The following is a 24,239-nucleotide window of genomic DNA, read 5'->3' as shown; positions in this document are numbered from 1 at the left end:
CAGATCAGCTGACTCAGTGCTCTGGGAATGTTTCTTATGTGTATATGCACACACTTGTTGTAGTTAAGTCCTGATGCTGTTTGCCCTTTCATAAGTGGAGTTAACCCTCCAGTCAGTCTGACTATAAGGATAAACCTCAATAACCATGTAGACTATAAGGATAAACCTCAATAACCATGTAGGAGTTACTATTTTAGGGGCTGCCTCCAAGGCTGAGTTGTTCCCAGCAAGATCTGGTGCCTATTGGCATCCCCCTTTGGATGTGCCACTTCTGTGGTTAGTTGGGTCCAGCTCTTGTATGGACATAAGTTCATCGCTGGTTGTGTTGATTCTGGGTACACTTGGGTGAGGTTCAAGTACAGGTAAATATCACACATTGTGTGTAACCAGCCTTGGGCTACCTGACTGGAGCTACCTTGCTTTTCACTGTTTGTGGGTGCATCTAACAGGGCTGGGTATGTGTGAGAGGGGCCAATCTGTATAAAATGGTCAGATTCCTCTAGCTTATAGCTGGCGAAGATTCATAAAAGGTCCAAGACTCCCTGAGGTCCTCCTACACCAGTCAGCTACTCTGCCTCCCCCTGAGTTTGCCTGGTCATCCTCCAGAGCTTTCCAAAAAAAGGACTCTAGGGTGCGCCCAGGCTGGACCTAACCCACAGACCCTTCTACAAGTCACAAGTTTATTAGAGCAGGCTGTAATGAATCTGGAGGAAAGGGCTCTTGGGTCTCCTACTTGGAGGCTATGTGGTCAGGCATTCAACAAGGGGAAAGTGACCTCAACCCTAGAATCATACCACTGAGTCTCTGCCACAGTCTCCAATCTACCTCTCCCAGGAGAAACATGACACAGGTTCAGGTTGGGTGGAGCCAGCTGTCCCTTCTGTAGGGGCAAGGTCAGCAGGATAGAAGAAGACAGATCAAAAGAGTCTCCCATGTGGGTTGTGCTGACCAAAGCTGCAGGAGGAGTCCAAGCACTTTATTCTGGTCCCAGACAATAGCCTCTGAGGGAGACACACCATGAATGTTAGCTCCAAGCAGCTCTCCCTCCCCCTCTTAGAGCTGAGCTCAGCAGGGCAGGGCCACCAGGACTTGGGAGGGCAGATCCAAACTGTCTCTCACTGGGAGTGGTGCCAGCAAGCCTGTAGGAAGGGGCCAGGCGCTTCTTCCCTTTTCCTGGCAAAAGCCTGCAACATGCACAAAAGGTGAAGGTCGCAACTATGAGCAGCTCTCAGATCACCCTGCAGGACTGAGCTCAGCAGGAATGGGTCCCCAACTGCTGAAAGGCAGGCCAAATATGTCTCCCACTGGGGGAACAGTACAGGTGGAGCTCACAGGGAAGATAAGAGTGACCCTCCAACCCCATGATGTAGCCACACAATCCAGGTCTCACTCATCTGATTCCTGGACAAAAGCATCCTGGGGAGAAACATCACAAAGTCCCAGCTCTGCACGGCACTCTGCTCCCCTCAGGGACTGAACTCATCAGGGTAGGGCCACAGGGAGTGGAAGAGCAGCCAAGTGATTTGACAGGTGAGGGGGAAGTGCGCTGGTTATGCACTCAAGGTGGAAAAGAATGGTCCCCTTTCCAAATCTACACAGTTCAATCACTGTCTGAGTTTGCTCCAAGAGCTTCTTCATAAAAAGAGCACCTCAAAGGTCCCTCCTAGGTGCAGCCAGCAGACTCTTTTGCAGGACCCAGGCATGGCAGAGTGGTGTCACAAGGCTGGTGCTGTAACAATAGGAGTGCTCAACCCTGGGAAGGTGATGCTGGGTCTCTAGCAGACTCTCTTCTCTCCCAAGCAGACTAGATCCCCACTGAATTTCACCCTTCAGATGCTATGTGGGCTCATCTTCCCATCTCTGTTGCTCTTGATTGGGGACCACTGTATGGGGTTGAGACCCCACCACACTCCTGCACAGGGAGAGAGTTTTGCAGCCAAGATATCCCTTTGACTTCTCAGCCACCATAGATGGGTGTGGGGGCCAGCACTTTCTGTATCACCTCCCTTCTTACCAGTCTCTATGTGGGCTCTTCTGTAAATCCTTGGTTATACTATTTCAGTTCAGCTAAACTGCAGTTGGTTATTCAGGTCGATTGCTTTATAATTTAGCTGTAAGTCTGGCTTGACACCAGGAGCATGAAAGTGTATCTTCTACCCATTCTGCAGGCATCTGGGAATCCCCTGGATGTTTGAGCTCTAGTTCCTCCACACGTCCAGAACAACACAACAGTGAACACGGACATGGCTTCAGCTTCCATGTGCATGTCCATTGCATTCCTCATTAACTTTGAAAACATTCACTATCACATTTAAAAAACATTCATCTGTATTAAGAATCATGCTTATTATAGCACATATGTAGAGTTCTTTCTAATATTTATAGTGTTGCAAGGTGGCCTTACTTCTTAAAAACATTTACACGCTTGCTGGTATTAGGAGTGATATTAATTTTTCCATCCATGCATTCTTTCACGTGCCATCAGAGAGAAGCTCCAAGCAAGAAACTAGAGGGAATTCCAAAGGCAAAAAAGTCAGTTTCATTTTAAGATATTATTGTTCTTGTGCTGCTTTATTTTTAGAATATTATGGGAAAATTTGAGTTTAAAAGGTGTATTAAATAATATATAAGAATTAGTAATGGACAGCAGAGAGTTTCTTAATCTCTTTCAAACACTGACAGAACTGGTTCCTTTTTTGAGCAAACCTCAAAGGATATAATTCTTTCCATAAAGGTGTGTGTGTGTGTGTGTGTGTGTGTGTGTGTGTGTGTGTGTGTGTGTGTATGTGTGTATGTGTGTGTGTGTGTGAGAGAGAGAGAGAGAGAGAGAGAGAGAGAGAGAGAGGAGGAGGAGAAAAATGAGGCAGGGGGAGACAGAACAAAACAGAAAGAATATGCTACAAAACTCACCAAATACCTATTTTAAAGTAGGCTTTAAAATATGCCAACCAAGAGCATTAACCATAAAAGCAAATATACTCAACAATCTGATATTTCACCTAATTTAACTAAAATTCAGACTGTTGGTGGCACCCCTCTGGCTAGGGAATTTATATGGCCTTCTAACTGATGGAGAAGGCACAGCTCCATTCTCTTGCCTCTGTGAGTAGTTAGGGCTCTACCTACCTGTAGTGGTTAGGGCTACACTAGTAGTAACCAATGAGTTAAGGGTGACCTGAACTCATATTCAGAAATTATTTGTAGTTCAAAAGAAATACCAAAAAAAAATCCCCTTATTATCATGGACTCTGACTACCTGACCCAGAGCTTAAATAACCATGAATATCATTTTAGTGCATCATGAGGCGTCAGTATACCCTTTAGTGGGTTTTTTGCAGGGATCAGTGTATAATTTATTAGTCTCATCAACCTTCTCTTGGTTATAAAACATGAATGTTTCAGCTATACCAAATTTCAAATAGAGTGAACAAATATGAACATATGAAACAAACAGACAAAACCTACCATTAGTTAGTGTCTTTATACAATTAATTGAAGTTAAGTCTGATTGAAGATACACACTGCAAAAAATTATACTCAAGTAAAAAGCAAAAGACAATAGTCTTTCAATAAATGTGCATTAAATCTGTTGTAGACAGGCACTATTCTAAGTCCTGTGATGAAGAAAACTTGTCAAGCCCCTCTCATGAAGCGTAAAGCCTAACAGGTCAGGGGGTGAGAAATGCTATCGAAGGACTAAAAGTAGCAATGTGAAGGAAAGCAACAGGAAAGTCCTTTCTTTCTTTTTTTTTTAAAGACTTTATTTATTCAATTCTTTTTTCAGAGAGGAGAAAAAGAGAGGGGGGGGGAGAGAGAGAGAGAGAGAGAGAGAGAGAGAGAGAGAGAGAGAGGAGCAGGAAGCATCAACTCCCATATGTGCCTTGACTGGGCGAGCCCAGGGTTTCAAACCAGCGATCTCAGTGTTCCAGGTTGACGCTTTAACCCACTGCGCCACCACAGGTCAGGCAGGAAAGTCCTTTCTAAGAAGGTGGCATTTAGGCTGCCAAGAGAATGTCAGGAAGGAAACAATCTTATGAAGATAAAGATGAAGAGCTCTCTAGCCAGAGGGAACACTAGATGCACAGGCTTTAAGTTCATATAAGCTGGGCGTGTGGCTAGAGCAAAGTGAGTTACGGTGAGAACAGGAACACAAAATAAGCTCAGAGATGTCTGCAAGTCAAGTAGCACTTTGTAAGCCCCAATAAGGACAGTGGATTTTGTCCCATGCTACATGAGGAACTTTGAGAGGGAGTGACATGATTTCATTATATTTTCAAAATATTACTCTAGATATTACATAGAGGATAAGTCATTGAGTAGCAGCAATCCAAGGAGATATTCAAGCAAGAATTCCAAAGAGATATCATGGTGACTTAGACTAGGATATTAGGAGAAAGAGAAAAGACAGATATGGAATAGGTTTTGAATGTGGGGTTAATCATAACTGGCTGATAGAAATAACGTGGAGATCAAGGATAATAGCGCTAGTACTAAAATGGGGAAGATTAGAAGAAGTAACTGTGGGTGTGGGTTAACAGAGTTTTATTTTGGCCATGTTGTATGGCCAGTATTCACTCCTTTGCCCCAAAATCTCAGCAAACTCACCAGCGGCTTAGCAGGCACTCCCCACAGTTCCAGCAGTCACTCGGCGGTGCAAGCCCAGCTCCCGGGCTATCCATCCATCCTTCCACTGCAGCCGCCACCATTTACCTTATGAAGCCTGTGGACTGCAGCTCCAGCTCCAGCTCCAGCTCCAGCTCCAGCTCCAGCTCCAGCTCCAGCTCCAGCCTCAGCCCGGGCCTCCTGCTGCTGCTGGCTCTCCACAATCTCCACGGAAATCTGCACCTCACACACCTGTGGTTCCTTCTCCAGCAGCTGCTCCTTTTCCAGGTGAAAACTCTCCAACCTGCTGGTCTTCTTTCTCCAGCACTTCCTACAGCTCCAGGGTCAGTATCTCTTTCTCCCACGCTTGCTCCAGCTCCTTCCGCAGCTCGGTTTGCGGGTTCTGGGCAGCCTCTTCCACAGAGCTCTGTTTCCTCACACATGGCTGTAAACACCAGCCAGCCTACAGTCCCCAAAAGGACAGTCAGGGGGAACCACAACAGCAGCCAGTCCTCTATTTCACCACTCAAGGGTGGTGGAGGCTCCACACCGATCTGATCCGAATCATGCCACAGACTATGCCAAATGTAAAGCCAGTGGTCACAGCCACTATCACAGATGCCTGGCTCTTGTAGGTTTGCATTTGATCCGGAAAAATGGTAATGAAATTTTAGAGCCAAAAACTGGTGGTCCATTTTCCTTTAATCCTAGGTCATACCCAGTGGGTGAGAAAATACACACAATGGGAAACACTTCCCTTTCCATTCAGGGCTCCCAAAGCCACCGACTCATCCAAGTTTTTCTAGAATCAAAGGCTCCCACCTCTTTGCCTCCATTTTGGCTGCCTCCTCTCCCCCACATGGCCTCTCTCTCTCCCCTGGAACAACGTGATCTCCCTGCCCTGCTACCCCACAGGCTCTTCCTCTCTATAAGAACGTGGTCACTCTCTCTCCTCTGGAACAACGTGATCTCTCTCTCCAAAATGGTCTCCTAGCTCCTCCTTTTAAAACTTTTTGGTGGGACAACCGCCTCTTCCAGTACACATTAGCATAACTAATTCCCTTCCCAAGCAAGAAAGGCAATCAGCTGCCCAACGTTGGCAGTGGCCATCTTTAATGAGGTGAGCATAAATTAACTTATCTGCCCAACACTATGTTTTGTTTAAGATGCCTAGGCACACCAGTTCTTGATGTTTTATTAAGCAGTATAATTCACTACCCTCTTGTTTATGAAAATTAAAGGAAAGTGAGACTAAACTTCTTTAATTACATTTTAGCCAACATTTTATCACACTTGTTCTCTAAGCATCCTGGCTGAGACAAAGTTGCATCTCTGGAGAGGGATGGGTAAACTGAAAGGTAACATTATACACTTAATGTTAAAAATGATCTACTCTCCAGATGAAAATACTGACTGAGCAAAACAGATCTACCAATGTAAAAAGAACAAATTCCCCAAATCAGCCAACCAAGCTGACTTTCATCCTAGCACAGGTCATTTATGTGTGATGAAACTGTTTAGTTTCAAAGAGAAATCAGTGTGGAGAATATAGTTCTTGGGTGTTCTTGTTCCCATCTGAAGCCACTGAGTCCTTTACAATCTCTCCCACCAGAACAGCACAGAGCACAAGGCAAGTGCTAAAATAACTAAGCCAAGAAATTGCTTTTGATACCAGGAAGTGCCACATCCCAACTGTGGTATTATGGGAAACAAAGACAAGCAATGTAGATTGGTGGACAGAATAAAAAAAAATAGAGACTGAAATCTGAGCAACAACAACCACAAAATACTACCAAGACCTTAGCCTAAACACTCCTGACTGCCGATTTCACCATTACTCTAGTCTTGTCCCTTATATGTACCAGACGTTTTTCAAAGTTACTCTTCTTCCATTTACTCTTCACCTCAGCTCAGTGAGAAAGGCATATCTCATAAATGAGAAAACTCAAATCCAGAGAAGGTAGCTTGTGTAGCATTGCACAGTTAAGTGATAGAGCCAGGATTTGACTGTAAGTCTGTTAACTTCAATTCATGTCAGCACCCTTATTTTTTTTTTAATTTATTAAATACGTTTCTGTTTACATAGCAGGTATACATGTTCAGTTATCCACATTTATAAAGTGATAGGTGGACTCCAGTGGCACTGAGATCTTTCTGTACCATGACTATACAGACAAGAATAAATTCTCCTATAAACTGGTGATAAAGCAAGGACTGTTTAAATTGATATAAACCAGCCCTCATATTTGCATATTGCTAAAACAAATTGGGTCCCTTTATGTCTTAACTATATTATGTGTTTATGATAGACACTTTTTTATGTCTATGTTTTATGTTTCTGCTGAATGTGAGGTTGGGTTGGTGAGTGCAAACTTGTTATCATTTGATTGACTTGGCTAGCAGAGCATTTTGTAGTAACACCTACTTTTCATTAAATGTACAATTAGTAGATGCAACAGTGGTTAGAGATTATGTTATTACCCATTTATTTCCTAGAGTTAACAGAGTGTAAAGGGGGTTGGGGGAGGCAGAGAGAGAGAGAGAGAGAGAGAGAGAGAGAGAAATATGTTATATGGTAAAGCCAAGATTAACTTTGGATTTCTGTACCCAGGTAGTATATATATACCACTAGGCACCACAACATTCCAACCAGCACAGGTGTAGAATTTTTCTGGCATATGTTATTAAGTAAATATTTTTGCACTGCAAAAATTATCATACTTAATATTGCTTAATTTTGAAATAGAAGAGCTCATTTAAAAGAAAGAATTTTTTAATCCCCTCAAATTCTAGTCTCTAATGCAATTTAATTGTTTGGGAAATATATCTTCTGAATGCATACATAATTCATGAAAATTTATAGATGGTGATAAGTTTGTTAATTTGGGAGCATTTTCAGTAAGACATTATATATTGACAAAGTTGTTTCATCACTATCAATAGATACAGAACACTTTGAAAATAAGAAATTCTACTTCCCTCTTGCTTTTGAAACCACATCTTTTGATCATCAATTTATTTTCACAAATAGCATTAAACAAGCTTATATATGCAATATTCACATTTAGTACATCCAGAATCCTTTTATCTACATAATTTTTAAATATTTAATGACTACAGGAAACTTGCCACACATGAAAGATGGACATGTGCTATTATATTTTTAGCTATCAAGGACTGTACCAAGACTACAACATTCTTGTTCATCATTATAAAATGAAATGTTTGTATAATGATAGTATCTCTCACTTGAGTATTTACTATATGCCAGGCACAAATGTGTTATCTGTATGTATCTTCCTTAATATGTACATCAGTCAATGTGCTAACTATTCCATTAAAAGAGAAATGAGAAAAAAGCAGCGGCCATCATTGTGGACATGCTAGCTGTCCACCAAAATCAGTTGTTCTTCCAGTAGTAGTATAGTTTGAGACGGGGCATGTATGCCAAGGTAGACACTGTATATCCCCAGGCTCCCTTGCAGTTGAAAACGTGGCCATGTACCCAAGCTCTTGCCAGTGGAGTGTGGGTGGAAGCAATATGTGAAAATTCCACCTCACTTGTTGAGTGAAAATTAGTGGATCCAGATTCTATATTATATTAGACTCTCCCCCTTCTTATAGCTACAATGGCCATTTCAGCTCTGTTCCTAATTGACTTTAAGGAGCAGAACTGCCAACCAGATAGAAACATTTAATTTAGGACTGTTATTTAACCACTATTTTTATGTCTATCTGTTGTAGCAGCTTATCCTACTTTAACTAAAAGGTCGTGTACACACATATATTCGTGGGTATGTATGTATATTCATTCATACACATATATATATGTGTGCATTTTATAGTCAACAACCGCCAGGATCTTTTCTAATTTTTGCAGGCTTATTAATCTATTAAGTTCTGTAAGAGTAAGTACAGACCAAAATACCAAGAACACCCACATGAGCTGCAAATAAAACTATCGTTTTCTGATTATATGGTCAATGACGATAATATTGCAATTATATATTTTTGAGCTAAAATTTTATAGTTTATGAAACATTTTCAAAAATATTCTCACTTAATCTTCATTACACTCCTTTAACTTTTTAGATCACAAAATAAAATTCAGAGCAGTGAAGTGACTTGCCAACTAGTACAGATCCCTCATTTGACACAGAAGGCACTACACAGAAATCTGTGCTCTTTGGGGCACGTTTTGGCTGCTATTTCTAATGTCTGACTCAATAAATTCACCTAATTTGTATTGTTAATTTCAAAAGAAAGTGAATTTGCCTGGTGTTCTTTTATTAAAATTAGCTAAGATCAAACTTTCCTACATTCATATAGTTGAGTATACCTGGTGTATTTGTATTGTTTTTAATTAAATTTATCAGGGTGACATTGGTTAATAAAATGAATAGATTTCAGATGTACATTTCTATGCTACATTATCTGTACATTGCATTGTGTGTCCATCATACAAAGTCAAATCTTTTTCCATCACCTTTACCTTTACTACTCTCCCACCCCTATGCCGCACTCTGGTAACCACCATACTGTTGTCTGTGTCTATAATTTATATTATTCTGAAAACCCCACCAGACTTACTGTATTCCCCATGTATAAGACACACCCTTTTTCAAAAAATTTGAAGTCTAAAAATTGGGTGCATCTTATACAGTGGTTTGCATTTCAAATGCCATAGATGGAACTGAGAACAAGGCAGTATATGAAGACAGTGATTTGGCCTCAGACACAGATGAGGACAGGCTAATGGATGGGAGTTTTGACAGTGATGAAGAGTTGTATGTATTTTATGATGAATGAAACTTGAGTTCAATAACTTTATGTAATACATTTTTTTTCAAATTTTGGGCCCCAAAATTAAGGTGTGTCTTATACATGGGGCATCTTATACATGGGGAAATATGGTATGTAAAGAAATATGCAAAGAAAAGTAAAGAACTTTCAAGTTTAAAGTCTCTTAGGAAAAATTCTTAGATTTTGTAAGCAAGGTAATACAGTGAGATTTAAGGAACTAGAAATAGAAATTGATGTTTTAAATAAATAAATATTTCCAATGCAAAATCTGTACAACTTTTTTTTTTAGTGAGAGAGACAAGAAGGGAGAGAGATGAGAAGCATCAGCTCTTTGTTGCAGCCCCTTAGTTGTTCATTGATTGCTTCCACGTATGTGCCTTGACCAGGAGGCTCCTGCCATGCCAGGACCCCTTGCTCAAGCCAGTGACCTTGGGTTTCAACCCAACAACCATTAGGCTCAAGTCAGCAACCTTTGGGCTTGAGCCAGCAACTGTGGGGTCATGTCTATGATCCCATGCTCAAGTCAGTGACCCTGCACTCAATCTGGTGACCTGAGCTCAAGCTGGATGCACCTGAGCTTAAGATGGGTGACTTTGGGGTTTAGAACCTGGGTCCTCAGCATCCCAGGCCTATCTACTATGCCACCACCTGGTCAGGCAATGTATAACTTTTTTGAAAATCACTTTTCTTTCCTGGATTTCAGAAAAACTGTATTACTATATTATTAACAATTGGGACAGTTATATTTTTTCTACTTCCTAAGGTTTTTTAGGATTTTCCAGGTATCTTCCTCAACAAAATCCAAGATTCTCCTTATAACTCTTCCAAATTCTTCTTCTGCTAAGGTTAGAGGCCACTTATAATTCTCTGTGTATTGGCCAGGAACCTGCCAGAAGCATTCCTCACCAATCTCATCTCATATTTAAACAATATTTTTCCTACCTCCCAAAAGATGAAAGTAAAACAAGAACTTTTCCCAATTCTTTATTCCACAGAATTAATCAGCTATTCTATGCTATACAATACAAAAGGCTGAAGAAATAAAGATATAACTTATTTCTTATACCCATAAGTATCTTTATGGGCTAGAATTCAGATGAGATAGTTTTTCTGGAGGCTCTAAAGATGTAAATAGTTGCTCAGGGCAGCATCAAAGTCTCTGGGAAAAAATAATATGAAACTGGAACCTCCAAGGAGGAAAAAAGAGCTCAAAAGTGCAATTCTGCTAGAAATAAAACTTCAATGAATTTTAGATTCTTCCAATATATCAGTCTAGATTTAGATAATTAACTTTCTGAGATATTTAATATAAATAAAAATATTGCATATTTTTCAAGTCCTAGATAATTATTTATGAATCCATCCACCATAAAAGGAATTATTCAACACTAGCTAAATCATTAAATTTATTAATCAGCAACCTAGAAAATTATTGTTGGCTGACTTGATTAGGTCTCTCCTTAAAACCAACAGTTTGAAGACAGTTCTTTGAATTAATTTGACATTAGTGATTTCAGAGGCTACAAAACACAGGAACATGGTGTGAGGAGATGCTTTTATTCTGTGCTCTGTTTTCATTAACTGAAAAAAAAAATATTTACTGATATTTTGGCTCAAAGTCATTGTATAAGCTATCTTACATAAGAGTAAATTAAAAATTAAAGTTTCCTTTTAAATTAGCAAGTAATAATTGTTTAATTACAAAAGAGGAAATGCTTGATAACTTCTTTCTGTGATGTTAAAGGAAAATAATTGTGTTGTTGAAGAAATGAGGATCAGTATCGAGTGTGGCTCATTTTTGAGAAGAAATTTATTTTAATGACTGGAGCACTAAATCTCTCTGAAGCTATGAAATAAGTATTTACAAATCATGAAGAAATTTTATCAAAATATACATCTCATTTCTCCCTTAGCTGCCAGGACCCCATTTCGCTCCAATTCTCTTCCAAACTTAGACTATTTATCATTACTTTGCAGTATTGCCTGTCCCCAGAGCTTTTATCCCATATACCCCTGCAAGATGATCTATCCACGCCCATGAATTCAACTGCCACCAATATGCTAATTACCAAAGTCACATCTTCAACATAAACCTCATTCTAATATCTCAGTACATATTTTTTAAACCTTTTTTCTATGTAACAGGGATCTCAAAATCAACATGCTCCAAATTTATTATCTCTAATTCCTACCCCACACTGAAATAATCACTTGGCCCTCCTGCATTCTCTCTCAATCAATGGTTTCTTCTCCTTCAGTGCTGTAGGTACATCCATGTGTACCCATGGCCTTACAATTACCAAAGCAATGCCATGCTTCCCGAGGAAGGAGGCAAGAACCCTAACATCCCCCACTGTAATTCACTTTGGCCTCTGGAGATCTATGAAGCCCAATTTATATGCATATTTCACAAGTATTTAAAAATGGTAGCCTTGCTCTCTGTGGGGTCATAGGTAGTCTGAGTCAGGCTGTATTCCCCACGCCAAGTCCTCATTTGCAACTGCCGGTCTCCAGAAACCAGACACTGACATCTTCTCTGTAAACACCTTCTCCAAATAGTCTGTTCGTGCAAACAGAAGCCTAGGCGAACTTCTGGCCTCAGACCCCCAAATAAATCTGAATCTATTTCATCTCAACCATCACAGCCACACAGCCACACAGCCACATAGTCCTCTGCAAACTCGGAGTTCGCATTTCCCATCATCTCTCACTCACCTGCGTCACTGTCACAGAGGCAGGCAGGAAACCGACATGAGAAAAATAATATGAAATTAAAATGTCCAAATTTATAAACAGACACTTTATCAACTAATTTTTCAATTACTTAATATTTCTGAAAGGTCTACGGGGTTAGGGTCAAAATTGTGGCTTGATAAATATTTAACAGTATGTTGCTAAATCTATGATCTAAAATTAGTATTCCAAACTCAAAATGCTTCCAGGATATTCAAGTTAATCTGGTCCAATTTAATCACTTTCTTCAGAAGAAGCTGCTCACAAAAAGTAAATCAAGTAGCACACTAATGACAAAACCAATTAATCTCCCTGCATTACTTTTCTACTGCTGCATCACAAATTACCACAAAGTTGGCCGCTTAAAACAATACCAGTTAATTAGCTCAGAGTTCTAGAGGTCAGAAGACCAAGCACAAAGACACTGGTTTCAAGGTTCAGGCTGCACAGAGACTAAAATCAAGGTGTTAGCCAGCTCACCTTCTCATTTGGAGCTCAGCTCCTCTTCCAAGACCACGTGGCAGAATTCAACGCCTCGCTGCCGTTGTAGGACTGTGCTTCCTAATTCTCTGTTGGCTGTCAGCTGGAGGTTGCTCTCAGCTCCTAGAGGCCACTCCCATTCTTATCCATATGGCCCTCTTCCTATTTAAAACAAGGAACAGATCTTCTTGCTTGTGTCAAAAAAGAAAAAGAAAAAAAATTTCCACTCACTCTGAATCTTTCTCTAGAAAGAGTGCCGTCCCTGATGAGAGCAGGCTCACCAAGGATAACAGCCTTTTCTTAAAGCCCCATTATATTCATAGTTCAGGCCTACATTTGAAGAGATGGAATTAACAATGTACACCAGAGGGGAGAAATCCTGTGGGACCTCTTAAAATTCTGTCTACCACATTACCGTTCCTACTTATAACAATTCTTTCCTATCACAAAAGCATGCACTAGATTGAATTATGCCCTGGTCAGGGACAGGAGGAAAAACTAGAAAAAGGAACAACAGACATGGGGAGAAAGAAAAATGTGTGCAACTGTAATGGCTTCTTTCATTTGCCACGTATGTGAACTTGACAAAATTCTAAAATCTACACAGCATTCAATGTGCAACTATTGAATTTCTCAACTTCTCTGGCCTTCAGGTTCATAACTTATAAAACAATGATTCTCACTTTGTATGACCACACATTCACACATATTTATATTATAAAGTTTACTAGGTGACAGAAAAGGGGGGGAAATGGTCTCAATCATGTTAATATCCACAAATAGTAGCCTCTACAACCAGTTAATGAAAAAGCAGACTCCTACGTCTTTGACAAATGGTCTGTTTGCTCTTTGCATCAAAACCTTCTCTGAAGTATTACTTCTATTTGTAGAATTACTATCACATCTTTGCAAATATTTTATCATTTTAACTTTTTAAGTTACAGTCACATTAATTTTATAATTTTAAAAATCCTTGTAAAATAGATAGAGCATAGATCACGTTTCTCATTACACAAGTGGGAAAAAAACCTGAGTTTGGGAAAAGTTAAATGATTTTTTCCTCAACAACTTAGGAACAGAAGCAAGACCAGATTTCAGTGTATTTTTCTTCTGGCCTGAGGTACTTCCTATTCCACGATTGATACATAATCTTTATTAGGAAACACCGTTTTGTTTTAAGTGTACAAACATCCTATCTTGGTTCCCTTGCTTTGCACAGGGCATAGCATGGCCAATGCTTGCTGTTGAGATAGACACTGAACACTGCCAAATGACAAACACAGTTCCAGGAGGGGGCGCTGGGGCCGCCCCAACACAAGACACAGCCCTGCTCGCATGAAGCTTATCAAGTCCTGATATTAATTCTGAGAACAGTGACTTCTGACTCGGTCTCCAGGGAACAGCTGTACCCCCAAGAACAAACAGTCCTGACGTGGGCTATGGAGTCAAGCAATGACAGTAATTACATCATATATTGAAATAATAACCAGTCATAAATTCATCACAGTGGAACATTTCATTTGAATTCTGAAGAATAGCCAATATAATTTTAAAATATGGCCTCTGAGAATAATTTGGGTCACTTACTCACTAAAAAGTTAACACATAATAGTGATTATGGGTCCACCATGTTCTACAGTTATGGTTTTTTTCCACTTAACCCTGCAGCAAATCTTTAGGTGCTATTATTATTATCAATTTTAAACTGAGGAAACTAAAGAAGAAAATTGGCCAAAATCAATTGTTTGGAGCATTGTCTCAATATCTCAAGGTTGCATGTTACTACCCAGTCAGGGCACATACAAGAATCAACTAAGGAATGTATAGATAAGTAAACAAAGCAATATCGCTTGCTCTCCCTCTCTCTCTCCCTCCCTCTCTCTTTCCCTTCTTCCCTCTTTCTCTCTCTCAAAAATCAGTAAATAAAATTTAAAAAAACAAAAAGTAAATTCAAGGCACTGGGAACTTATTTTTTATGTTTATTAATGAATGTTATAAACTGAAGCAGTAATCTGATCTGATATAAACCTAGTATGATCTAATATGACTATGATACAATCTGATCTGAATCGTATCTTTGAATAGAAAATGCACTGTTACTGTTTCTACAGTTTTCACAGTGATAGTACCTGCTTCTTTCTCCTAACATTCCTGCTATTTATAAGAGAGTTTTCATTTATAAAGGAGTTACATAAAATAGAAAAAATGTTTACTGGACACCCCCCTCCAATCAAAATCAAATTAAATTTTTCTCTGGGATACATGCCAAATATAGCAGGTTTTATCTTTCCAAACCTCTGTCTTTAAATAATACCTCCTCTCCCCACCTTCAAAGCCAAGCAAACCTAAGTAGGGGTGAGTATTTGTTTATCTGAGTTTGAACAATATTTTTATAACTGCAAACCAAAATCATCCTTTACAAATAAAAATGTATTCTTCCTTTAAGAACTTTAGTTTGTGTCCCACAGTTTTAGCATACAGCAGAAAAATATGTGGTATATATTTTAAAGATTCTTTTTATGTAGCAAAGGCCAGATAGTGGAGAAACTAGCGTAGAAGTATCTTTAGTGTACTAGAGTCTCAACAGACTATCTTGGTCATCCAAATATCTAGAACATTTCAACTTTAATAGTCTTAGAGTTTATGTTGACCTTTTTTATTTTTTATCATCTAATTTCAGTTCTTCCCACCTGCTGCCTGATACTTGGAGAATGTTTTATTCTCATTGTGTGTGTGTGCTTCAAAACAAATATATTTATATATAAGAAGAGATGCATCAGTATTCCCATGGTATCTTTAAACTAAACTAAATTCAAGAGATTTATGGCTTAAGTATGAGTACAGAGTATATTTTCAAAAAGCCAACCTTTCATCAAATTCTGTACTTGGGTATGCAAAGAGAGACAAAACTATCTGGCAACTGCGCTACATTCTTCTCATTTTCTCTCAGCTTTCTTTGTTCCATTCCCTCCAACAATTTTCAAGTCAAATTTACAGGAAAGCTTTGGAGAGCATAAAGCCACTTTACAATTATATGCTTAACACTTAAATACCTAACAGCTTATCTAATACTTGTTTAAATAATGAACCCAATTATGACAATCATTAACATTTTTCCATTTGCTCTTCTCTAATTATAATAGCACAGTACAAAGGTAGAGACATAACATAAATGAGGCTGAATAGAAAAGAGCAAAGCCATAGTCACAAGAAGTGGGAGAGGTCTCTTGACATATTTACTAATGCACAGTTAAAAATGTTTGCCAAGGCCCTGGCCAGTTGGCTCAGCGGTAGAGCGTCGGCCTGGCCGGGTTCGATTCCCGGCCAGGGCACACAGGAGAAGCGCCCATTTGCTTCCCCACCCCACCCTCCTTCCTCTCTGTCTCTCTCTTCCCCTCCCACAGCCAAGGCTCCATTGGAGCAAAGATGGCCCGGTCGCTGGGGATGGCTCCTTGGCCTCTGCCCCAGGCACTAGAGTGGCTCTGGTCGCGGCAGAGCATCGCCCCTGGTGGGTGTGCCGGATGGATCCTGGGCGGGCGCATGCGGGAGTCTGTCTGACTGTCTCTCCCCGTTTTCAGCTTCAGAAAAATATAAAAAGAAAAAAGAAAAAAAAATGTTTTCCAAAATCTGAGAGTCTTGGGCATGAGTCTTCAATAATTTTTATGAGAAGGGAAATTCTGTTCCCCAAACAGGGAAAAGGAAGAGTCAAAGGCAAGTTCTTCCTCCAGTGGTTCATTTACTTCTGGTGAATTTTTCCTTCATAATTAGCTAATCTCATGCTTAGACTATCATAAACACTCATGCCTAGAGGTAATAACTGGACAAAGAAGTAGTAGAGATATCAGACACATATCTGAATGGAAAGCTTTGAGAAACACTCTAAAAACCACTCAGAGAATTTATTTTTTCTTTTACTCATAATTTGTAAAGTTAAAAATAAATCTCATATTTCAAAAAACATAGGTAAGGCAGAATAGTTATATTAAAGACATGTCGACATCAATTAAAACCACAACCTTTAAAAATAGAGTAGGATAATTTCAGATATTGAGAAGGGCTATAAAGAAAAATAGTACAGTATGACAAAATGATAAGAGAAAGGATGAAGACAGCATTAAAATAAGTTGGAATACGCAGAAGATGTGACATATTTCTGATCTCTGATGATAAAACTCAGAAAGGTAAGACCTGGGGCTGGGGGAGCATTTCAGACAGAGAGAACAAATACATGAGGTCACATCTGAATAACTAGAAAGAAGGCCCAGTAGAGGGCGTCCTAGGAATATATTGATATGCCAACAGGTAAGGTATGGTAGGCCAGAAAAGCAGTAAATGTTCTTCTAAGGACATTGATACCTTTGAGAGAAAGGGAATTACGTGATGTAATTGTTTGTAAAAGATTATTTTGGCAGCTGTGTAGAAAACAAATCACAGGAGGGCAAGAATCAAGTGAATCCATTAGGGGTTAGTATAGAGCAGACATGATGATGGCTTAGAATAGATGCTAGCAGTGGAAATGAAGACAAATGAATATAAATGAATAAATGAATTTATTTAATATATATTCATATGTTTGGATGGCAAAGCCAACAAAATTTTCTGATTTATTTATGGATAGGGTAGTCATACGTTGCCTGTTCACCTGGGACAAAACCGATTTCTGTCTATTGTCCCAGTGCCTTTTAGAGTTAGTGGCTCTTTTATTCTCAACATAACCCCAGTTTGAACAATAAATCACAGAGTTGCCCTGGCTATTGGGGAATAAATAAAAAAGAAGATTCAAAAATGACTCTTCAGCTTGAGTAACAAGAAGTTTATGGTATTTGTTTCAAAGATGGTCTATTAACAGTATCAAAAAGGATAAAATATAGTCAGAACTTTGTATCCCGTGTTATACTCATGACTCTTTTGTGTTCACAGTCATCAGTACCATATTCCTCCTTCCATTTCAATTCAGTAGATATGTAAGCATCTCAAAACTTCAATAGGAAAAAAAATAAATAAGGCAAATTAAATAGCCAAGTAAAAAATGATAGCTCAAGTAACTGGCCAGAAAATTAAGAAAAAGAGAACCATTTTCAGGAGGAAGCAGCATGTACAGGAGTAGATATCATGATGCCCCCTAGTACTTCTGTTCATGTGGTGATCAAGTTCATGGACAGTAATCTTCGGTCGGGCAAGGCTGTAAGAATGAGCTCTAGCCTGGAGTCTGCAATGAGTGTGTACTACTAAATGAGTAGAAGGTAAGACTCTCGGGGAAAATCTTAGGGGAAAGAATCCTAAATAGAAACTGCTTTGCTTCCACAAAACATGGCACTGGTCATGGGTTTTTAAAACACACACACACACACATTAAAAGTGAGGAACAAAGGCTACATAAGAATTCTTCTTTAGAAGAAGGATAATGGCACAGGAACATCTTATGTCTAGATACATCGAAGTGATGGAGATAGCCCTGTGTAAATTAGAAGTCAAGAAATGTGTTTGGATATTTGTAAGCTGTCATTTCCTGAGACACGAAATGAAAGATTTAATATGATTTTGCATTCTGAGAAAAAAATCCAAGGTGATGTGGCCTGAATAAATAACTACTATCTATTCTCTACACACACACACACACACACACACACACACACACACACACACAGCTACTGCTTTTTCCCCCTTTATCCAAAGGAGAGCAGCAGTAATGGAAAAAAAAAATCCTCCACAGCTTCTTCTTAATTCTAAAGTTCAACAGATTTCCTCAAGGCCAAAAGAGAATTTCAAACCAACTGTGAGGTAATTCTTAAACCAAATTAACACCAAAGTTTACTACTAGAACCATTTCCCTTTATTAATATTTAAAAGCCAGTTAAGATTAAAACCTCTTACTATAAAATGAACCTATATATATATATATATACAGGCTCATTGACTATGATGGATAATTGACCGGAGACTGTCAGTTTACATGCCAGGTAAAGAAGCAAATGGAAAGATTAGTTGTGTTTCAAAAGGAATTGTTGCACTTCAACTGTTACCCATAACTCTTAGACTATTTTAAGCCTCAGTTTTGTGAACCATCCACCTACTATGATTTCCAGTATTACCCTAAATGGAAGAACCCTAGCAATGCCCAAGGGCTTGATGCTGATTTCTTTAATTTTGGTAATTGGTTTTGTCAGTTGATAGCCTTGGGATGAGCCAAACAGGATTGAAGAGCAGCAGGACTTAACTCAAGTCTAAATTCAGCTGTAACATCATGAGGAGGAAGGAAGAAGAGAGAGTATGAATCCCTTTAGGCTAATTGAATCTACTCTACATTCCTGTGGACTTGGTTCAATCTTTTAAATATATATGGTTCACAGAAGTATCCCAATTATCTTTTAAAAACCACTGAACTGAAAAAGTAATTGCTAAAAAAACATGAGAATTGAAAGTTAGGTGAAGTCCACTATTTGTTCAGGTTTTCAAATCAACAGCTGTGGGTACATTGAATTAGGCTTCTGCCTATGTGCAAATCTCTCTCAACTTGCCACTGTCTTGCTTTTATTCTCTTAACAGAGTTCTTTAATCACAGATATTTCCAGAAACCTCACACATCATTGTACCCTGTACTCTAAATTAAGCTAAATATCATTTAGATGTTATCCTTTAGGAGTTAGGTGCTACCTAAATAATATCAATTTTCACAAGGCTGCCTAAATATTGTGTTCCACACATAGCTACCTTCAAGCCCTTGCAGTGACTGCTCATTTTACTTAACATTAGAGTCCTCCTTTGTTTCAGTTCCAATTTGGATCTTGGCTTCATCAGTGGATTCAATTTCAACATGACTTCAAAATAGTCTCTAATGTCTAGTCTGGAAGAGTTAAACTCTTGGGGAATTTATTTAAAAATGATACTTAATGGACTGATTCGAAAGCTTTCTCTACAAATAAGGGATGAGCTATAGAAAATCGGACTGTGCACAAAACCTCCTGGCAGTCATTTATACATGCATAATCTAATAGAATATTTTCACATTCTCCCACAAAGTTATCAAAATTTTACTGCAAAATCCAAGAAAATAGAAAATAAAATATGTTTCTGGTTTGGAAAATAGAAGCATACTTTTACAGCTTAAAGAATAGTAGGGTTTTTGAACAGACCAGTAGGCATCACTTAGAGCAAACTGCTGATTTAGAAAGAGAAAGAGCTTGCTTGCTTCAATGCTGTGACTAAGACATTTTCCTTTGGCAACAAAGAAAAATTGGAAAGAGTCACCACTAATCCAAGTGCTAGAGCCTCAAGGTCAACTGTAAAACTAGTCTATTCTCTACCCCTTTTGCAAAATCATTTAAGCATTCCCTTTTCTTGTTGAACAAATATTTTTCTAAATAAAAAAATGAATAATTCCAATTGCAACTTTCATTTTCCAGAGAAAATATTCCCAGTTAGATCAAGATAAATGAGCAAAGGAATCTCTTCTTTGGTTGTTTAGGCCTTTCCAGAAAACTGCCACTTTTGTTAAAAACATTTCACAAATCCAGAAGATAGCCAGTTTGGACCTAAATTAGATTTCTAATTAAGACTGAATAATGCTGGCAAAGTTGGACTCTTGACTACATACATACAGACATTTGTGCCTATTCTCCATTGTTTTGACATTTTGAAGCAATCTGAACAAAATACTTAAATATTCACATACATAATATAACAAAATTAATCATACAGGCATGTTAAGTGCTCAATACATGTCAAACATTTAGCTAGGTACAGATACATTTTTTTCTTATCTCAGGTGCCAAGACAAAAACTTGGCTTAAAGTCCCAGAGTAAGATGACATTTCTCATCCAACTTTTCTGCAAATATTCCAGTCTATCATGATTTTTTTTCTTTCTCTAAGCAACTATAGTTTTTATGTTGATATTTCTCCTTTTAATTCAAGGCAGTGAATGTTCATTTGACACTAAATAACATTACAGAGGTTGTTACATGCTTAGCATACAGTACACAAATATTAATTTGCCTCCTTCTTTAACATGATGTACTATATACTTACATAAATACACGAAACACATTACATAATGATTCTCCAGACACAGGCCTCACATTTTTATACCGTGTACTTTATAATCTTTCTACCACTAGAGGGTGTAGAAGAGGAGGATCACCAAACTACCCATGAAGAGCTGATCTAGAATTACTGGAAGTCTGATCCAGTAATTCAGATCTTTCTTCATTACCCATATCTCCAGTGCAATTATTTGTAGATCTCAAATTAATAGCCCCACCTATTCATATTCAATGACTTGTCAAATTGAAGGAAAAGGACAAGTTCAAGCACAGTACCTTTCCATAACTGTCTCAGACCTGCTTGCTCTAGGAAGCAGATTTTGAAACACCATTTGAAGAGTTGCAATTAAGTGCTGTTAATGAGCTTCCAATGAAGTGTAAAGCATTGTAATGACTGTCAACTGAGTATCAAGTTGCATGACGTATGGATTTTAGCTGATCATTAACTGGTGGGATACTGGGCAACAATACAAATCTTTCAAACATTTAAAATTATTTTTAAAGGGATAAATAATACTCACTGCTACAACTATCCAACCATCTATGTCCACATACTCTACCTTCTTTCTTGATAATATGGAGTCATCTGTGCTCCAAGCCAAGCCCTACCCTGCATTGTGCACTAGTCCCATCCCCTCATACCTACTTAGGAACACTGATCCAGCTCTTCTTCCCTCACTCTTACATAAGCAGATTGCCCTCTCCTAGATCACTACCACAGATATACAAACAGGCTGTGATTTCTCCCATTTTATTTTTTTAAAAAAAGAAAGAAAACTTCCTAAACCCCATTCCCTGGTACCTTCATCTCCTAATCACCTCATTTCTCTCCAACCCTTTAAAGCAAACCTTAAAGGAGTTGTTTAAACTCCTATCTCCAATGTCTAGCTTCCCATTCTCTCCAATCAGGCTTTCATTCCCTTTGAACCCACCCCTATCAAGGTCATAAATGACTCTTTACCTTGATAAATTCCATGGTCAGTTTTCATTCTTCATATAACCTGACAAAAATAGTCATCTCAGTTACCCTAAAATGCTTTTCTGACTTCGCCAATACAATGTTCATTTGGTTTTCCTTTCACTCACTCTTAGCCTCCTTAACTGATTCCTATTCAACTCCTCAATGACTAGAACAAAGCCTTGAACATGGTAGATGTTCAATATATATCTCTTGAATCAATAAATTAATGAATAAATAAAGCAGTCAATCTCATTGACAAAGTATTGAAAATATACAAAAGTAGGTGAAGAGATGGCTCCAAGGTTAATGGTATGATTTTGTTTTGTCTTTTTTTTTACATATCTGCTTCTTTGTAGGAATACTCTTTCAGGGGAAAAAAAGGTATAATGTTTAAATTTCCTTAGACAGTTTCAGAGACATGGGCCCTCCAAATCATCTCCCTCCAAGTTTCATATAATTTTAAAAACCATTATAATTAAATGAATAATTACCATTTATTATTGCTCAGACATTAGTTTCCAGTCAACTTCACACATTAATAGCTTTCTTTGCAATATAATAACTTGATAGTCCATTTATATCCTCTTTATAATCAATATAGCCAGTACATTTTTAGACATTTGATATGACTTAGTACACAACTTTACTATTTTAAACTATTAGCAAGGCTTGGCTGTTATAATTTTGCATTTATAATGCATTAATGCCACATTGGATTTATCAGATTTTCTGTCATTAGCCAGGAGCAAAACCTCCAACAATATTGCTCCTTTGGGAAAATATTATCTGCTTTATAGAATCATTTTCAGGAATGTGTTATGATACCAATCAATGACTGAATGCATTTATATGTTTTCAACATAAGCCACTCTTCTGTGCCTGCTGTGGGTTTATTAAGGTAGTATTGATGATGAAAATGAAGATTTCAAAAATGTGTAATTAAAATGATAAATGTTTAATGGTAAGATCCAACAATGACAAAAAAAATAGATTGCATATTGGCATTGCTAGCTAGTAGAGTTCACACACCCAAATGAATTTTGGCTTCAAAGTTGTTATATATCTTAAAAGCAAAAATTGACAAAATTCTCCAGGGAGTCTAACTTTTAACTATAAAGATAATGACTGCTAGAACTTATACATCCAAATATGTGTTTTTTCTCCTCAAAATGATAACCTTACAAGGCTGCACCATATTCCAATGATAGTGCCATATGTTTCTTGGAACTTCGCCTTCAAACACATTACTAAATCCCACATCACACTCTTTTGCTAATCCTCAGAGGATCACATGTTCATACTTTGAGAGAGGATTTATTTTAACAACCGAAATTATTTGGTGTCAAGTCCAATCAGGTGAATGATAAAACTGAGTAATACTATGTGGAATCTAAAACAAGATTTAACTACAAACTAAAAGTGCAGATGTTCTTGTAGGGATTGTAAATTTGTTCCCAAGGCAGGTCCAAAAGAGGAGATTTTAACATAAACTAAGCAATTGCAGCAGGGTTGAATGGTGTGCTGCCTCCAGGGATGAATAGTTTGAGAAATATCAATCACTTTGATTATATATTCAGGAACTTTTGTGTTTTAAAATTCCTTCCTTGGATATTTGTAAATTTGGTACCTAGGAGCACCCCATCCTTCTCAGGATTATTCTCCTAACTTAAAAAGTATCTGTATCATTGATACACTACAGTGGCTCTTGGCTTTACTAAGAATAAATTTTAGCCTGACCAGGGGTGGTGCAGTGGATAAACGGGGAACTGGAACCTTGAGGTTGCCAGTTCTAAGCCTCAAGGTCACTGGCTCTGAGCACAGGCTCGTTAGTGTGGGGTCACTGTTTTGAGCCAAGGAGTCATCCATACAATGCCAAAACTTGCCAGCTTCAGCCCAAAGGTCACTGGCATGAAAAGCCCAAGACTTCTGTTTTAAGTAAAGGGACACAGGCTTGGCCCCACCCAAGGCACATAAAAGTAATCAATGCACAACTAAAGTGCAAGCAACTACCAGTTGATGCTTCTCACCCTCTGTCTCCCTTCATGTCTCTCTCTCAAAAAGCAATAATAATTTTAGGAAGAAATAGTTTACCTTTTAAATTTTCAAATGGATACATTTCATAGGGAAAACAATAGAATAAATGTAAATCTAAATTACATCCCTGAATTATTTGTCTATTTTTTTATTTCTTTTGGCTAACATTGCATGCTGTCTTCCAGATACTGTTCTAAACACATGGAACATATTAATTCATTTCATCTTTACAAGAACCTTGTAAAATATATACTATAATTACCTTCACATTTTAAATAAAGAAACTAAGATCAAAGATATGTATGAAGAAACCACCAAGTATCACATAGCTCAAAAGAGGAAGAGCAGTGAAGGGAACACAGGTGATCTGATCAGAGTCTGTTCTCTGAAATACTATACTGCTTAGAATATTGGCCAAACTATCATGACAAATTAGAAAAATGTATGTTTCAGAGGTACTAAACTTTGCAAAAATAGGGAAAGATAATAGTAAAACATTCATCCTCAGCAAATTCTCCTTAATTGCCTAGTTTCTAATAGTATCATCATACCTACTTACCTACCCCCAAATCCCAGGGCCCGGAC

At 38.2% G+C, this 24,239-nt stretch overlaps 1 protein-coding gene across 2 annotated transcripts in view; it reads right to left on the bottom strand.

The window, feature by feature from the left end:
* Nucleotides 1-24,239, bottom strand: part of TAFA2 (TAFA chemokine like family member 2) — a 541,685-nt gene that overhangs the window by 413,784 nt on the left and 103,662 nt on the right. Inside the window, exon 2 of one of the 2 annotated variants that reach the window (XM_066369326.1) lies at nt 12,619-12,780. The exons of the other annotated variant lie outside the window; for it this stretch is intronic. Within the exon in view, the coding sequence (XP_066225423.1) occupies nt 12,619-12,626 (8 nt within the window). The 5' untranslated portion in view covers nt 12,627-12,780. The remainder of the gene's footprint in view (nt 1-12,618; nt 12,781-24,239) is intronic. 2 annotated transcript variants of the gene reach the window in all.

Source organism: Saccopteryx leptura, chromosome 2 (assembly GCF_036850995.1).
Source record: "Saccopteryx leptura isolate mSacLep1 chromosome 2, mSacLep1_pri_phased_curated, whole genome shotgun sequence".
NCBI lineage: Eukaryota > Metazoa > Chordata > Mammalia > Chiroptera > Emballonuridae > Saccopteryx > Saccopteryx leptura.
The sequence above is the reverse complement of the archived record's forward strand: the minus strand, read 5'-3'. Positions and strand labels throughout refer to the sequence as shown.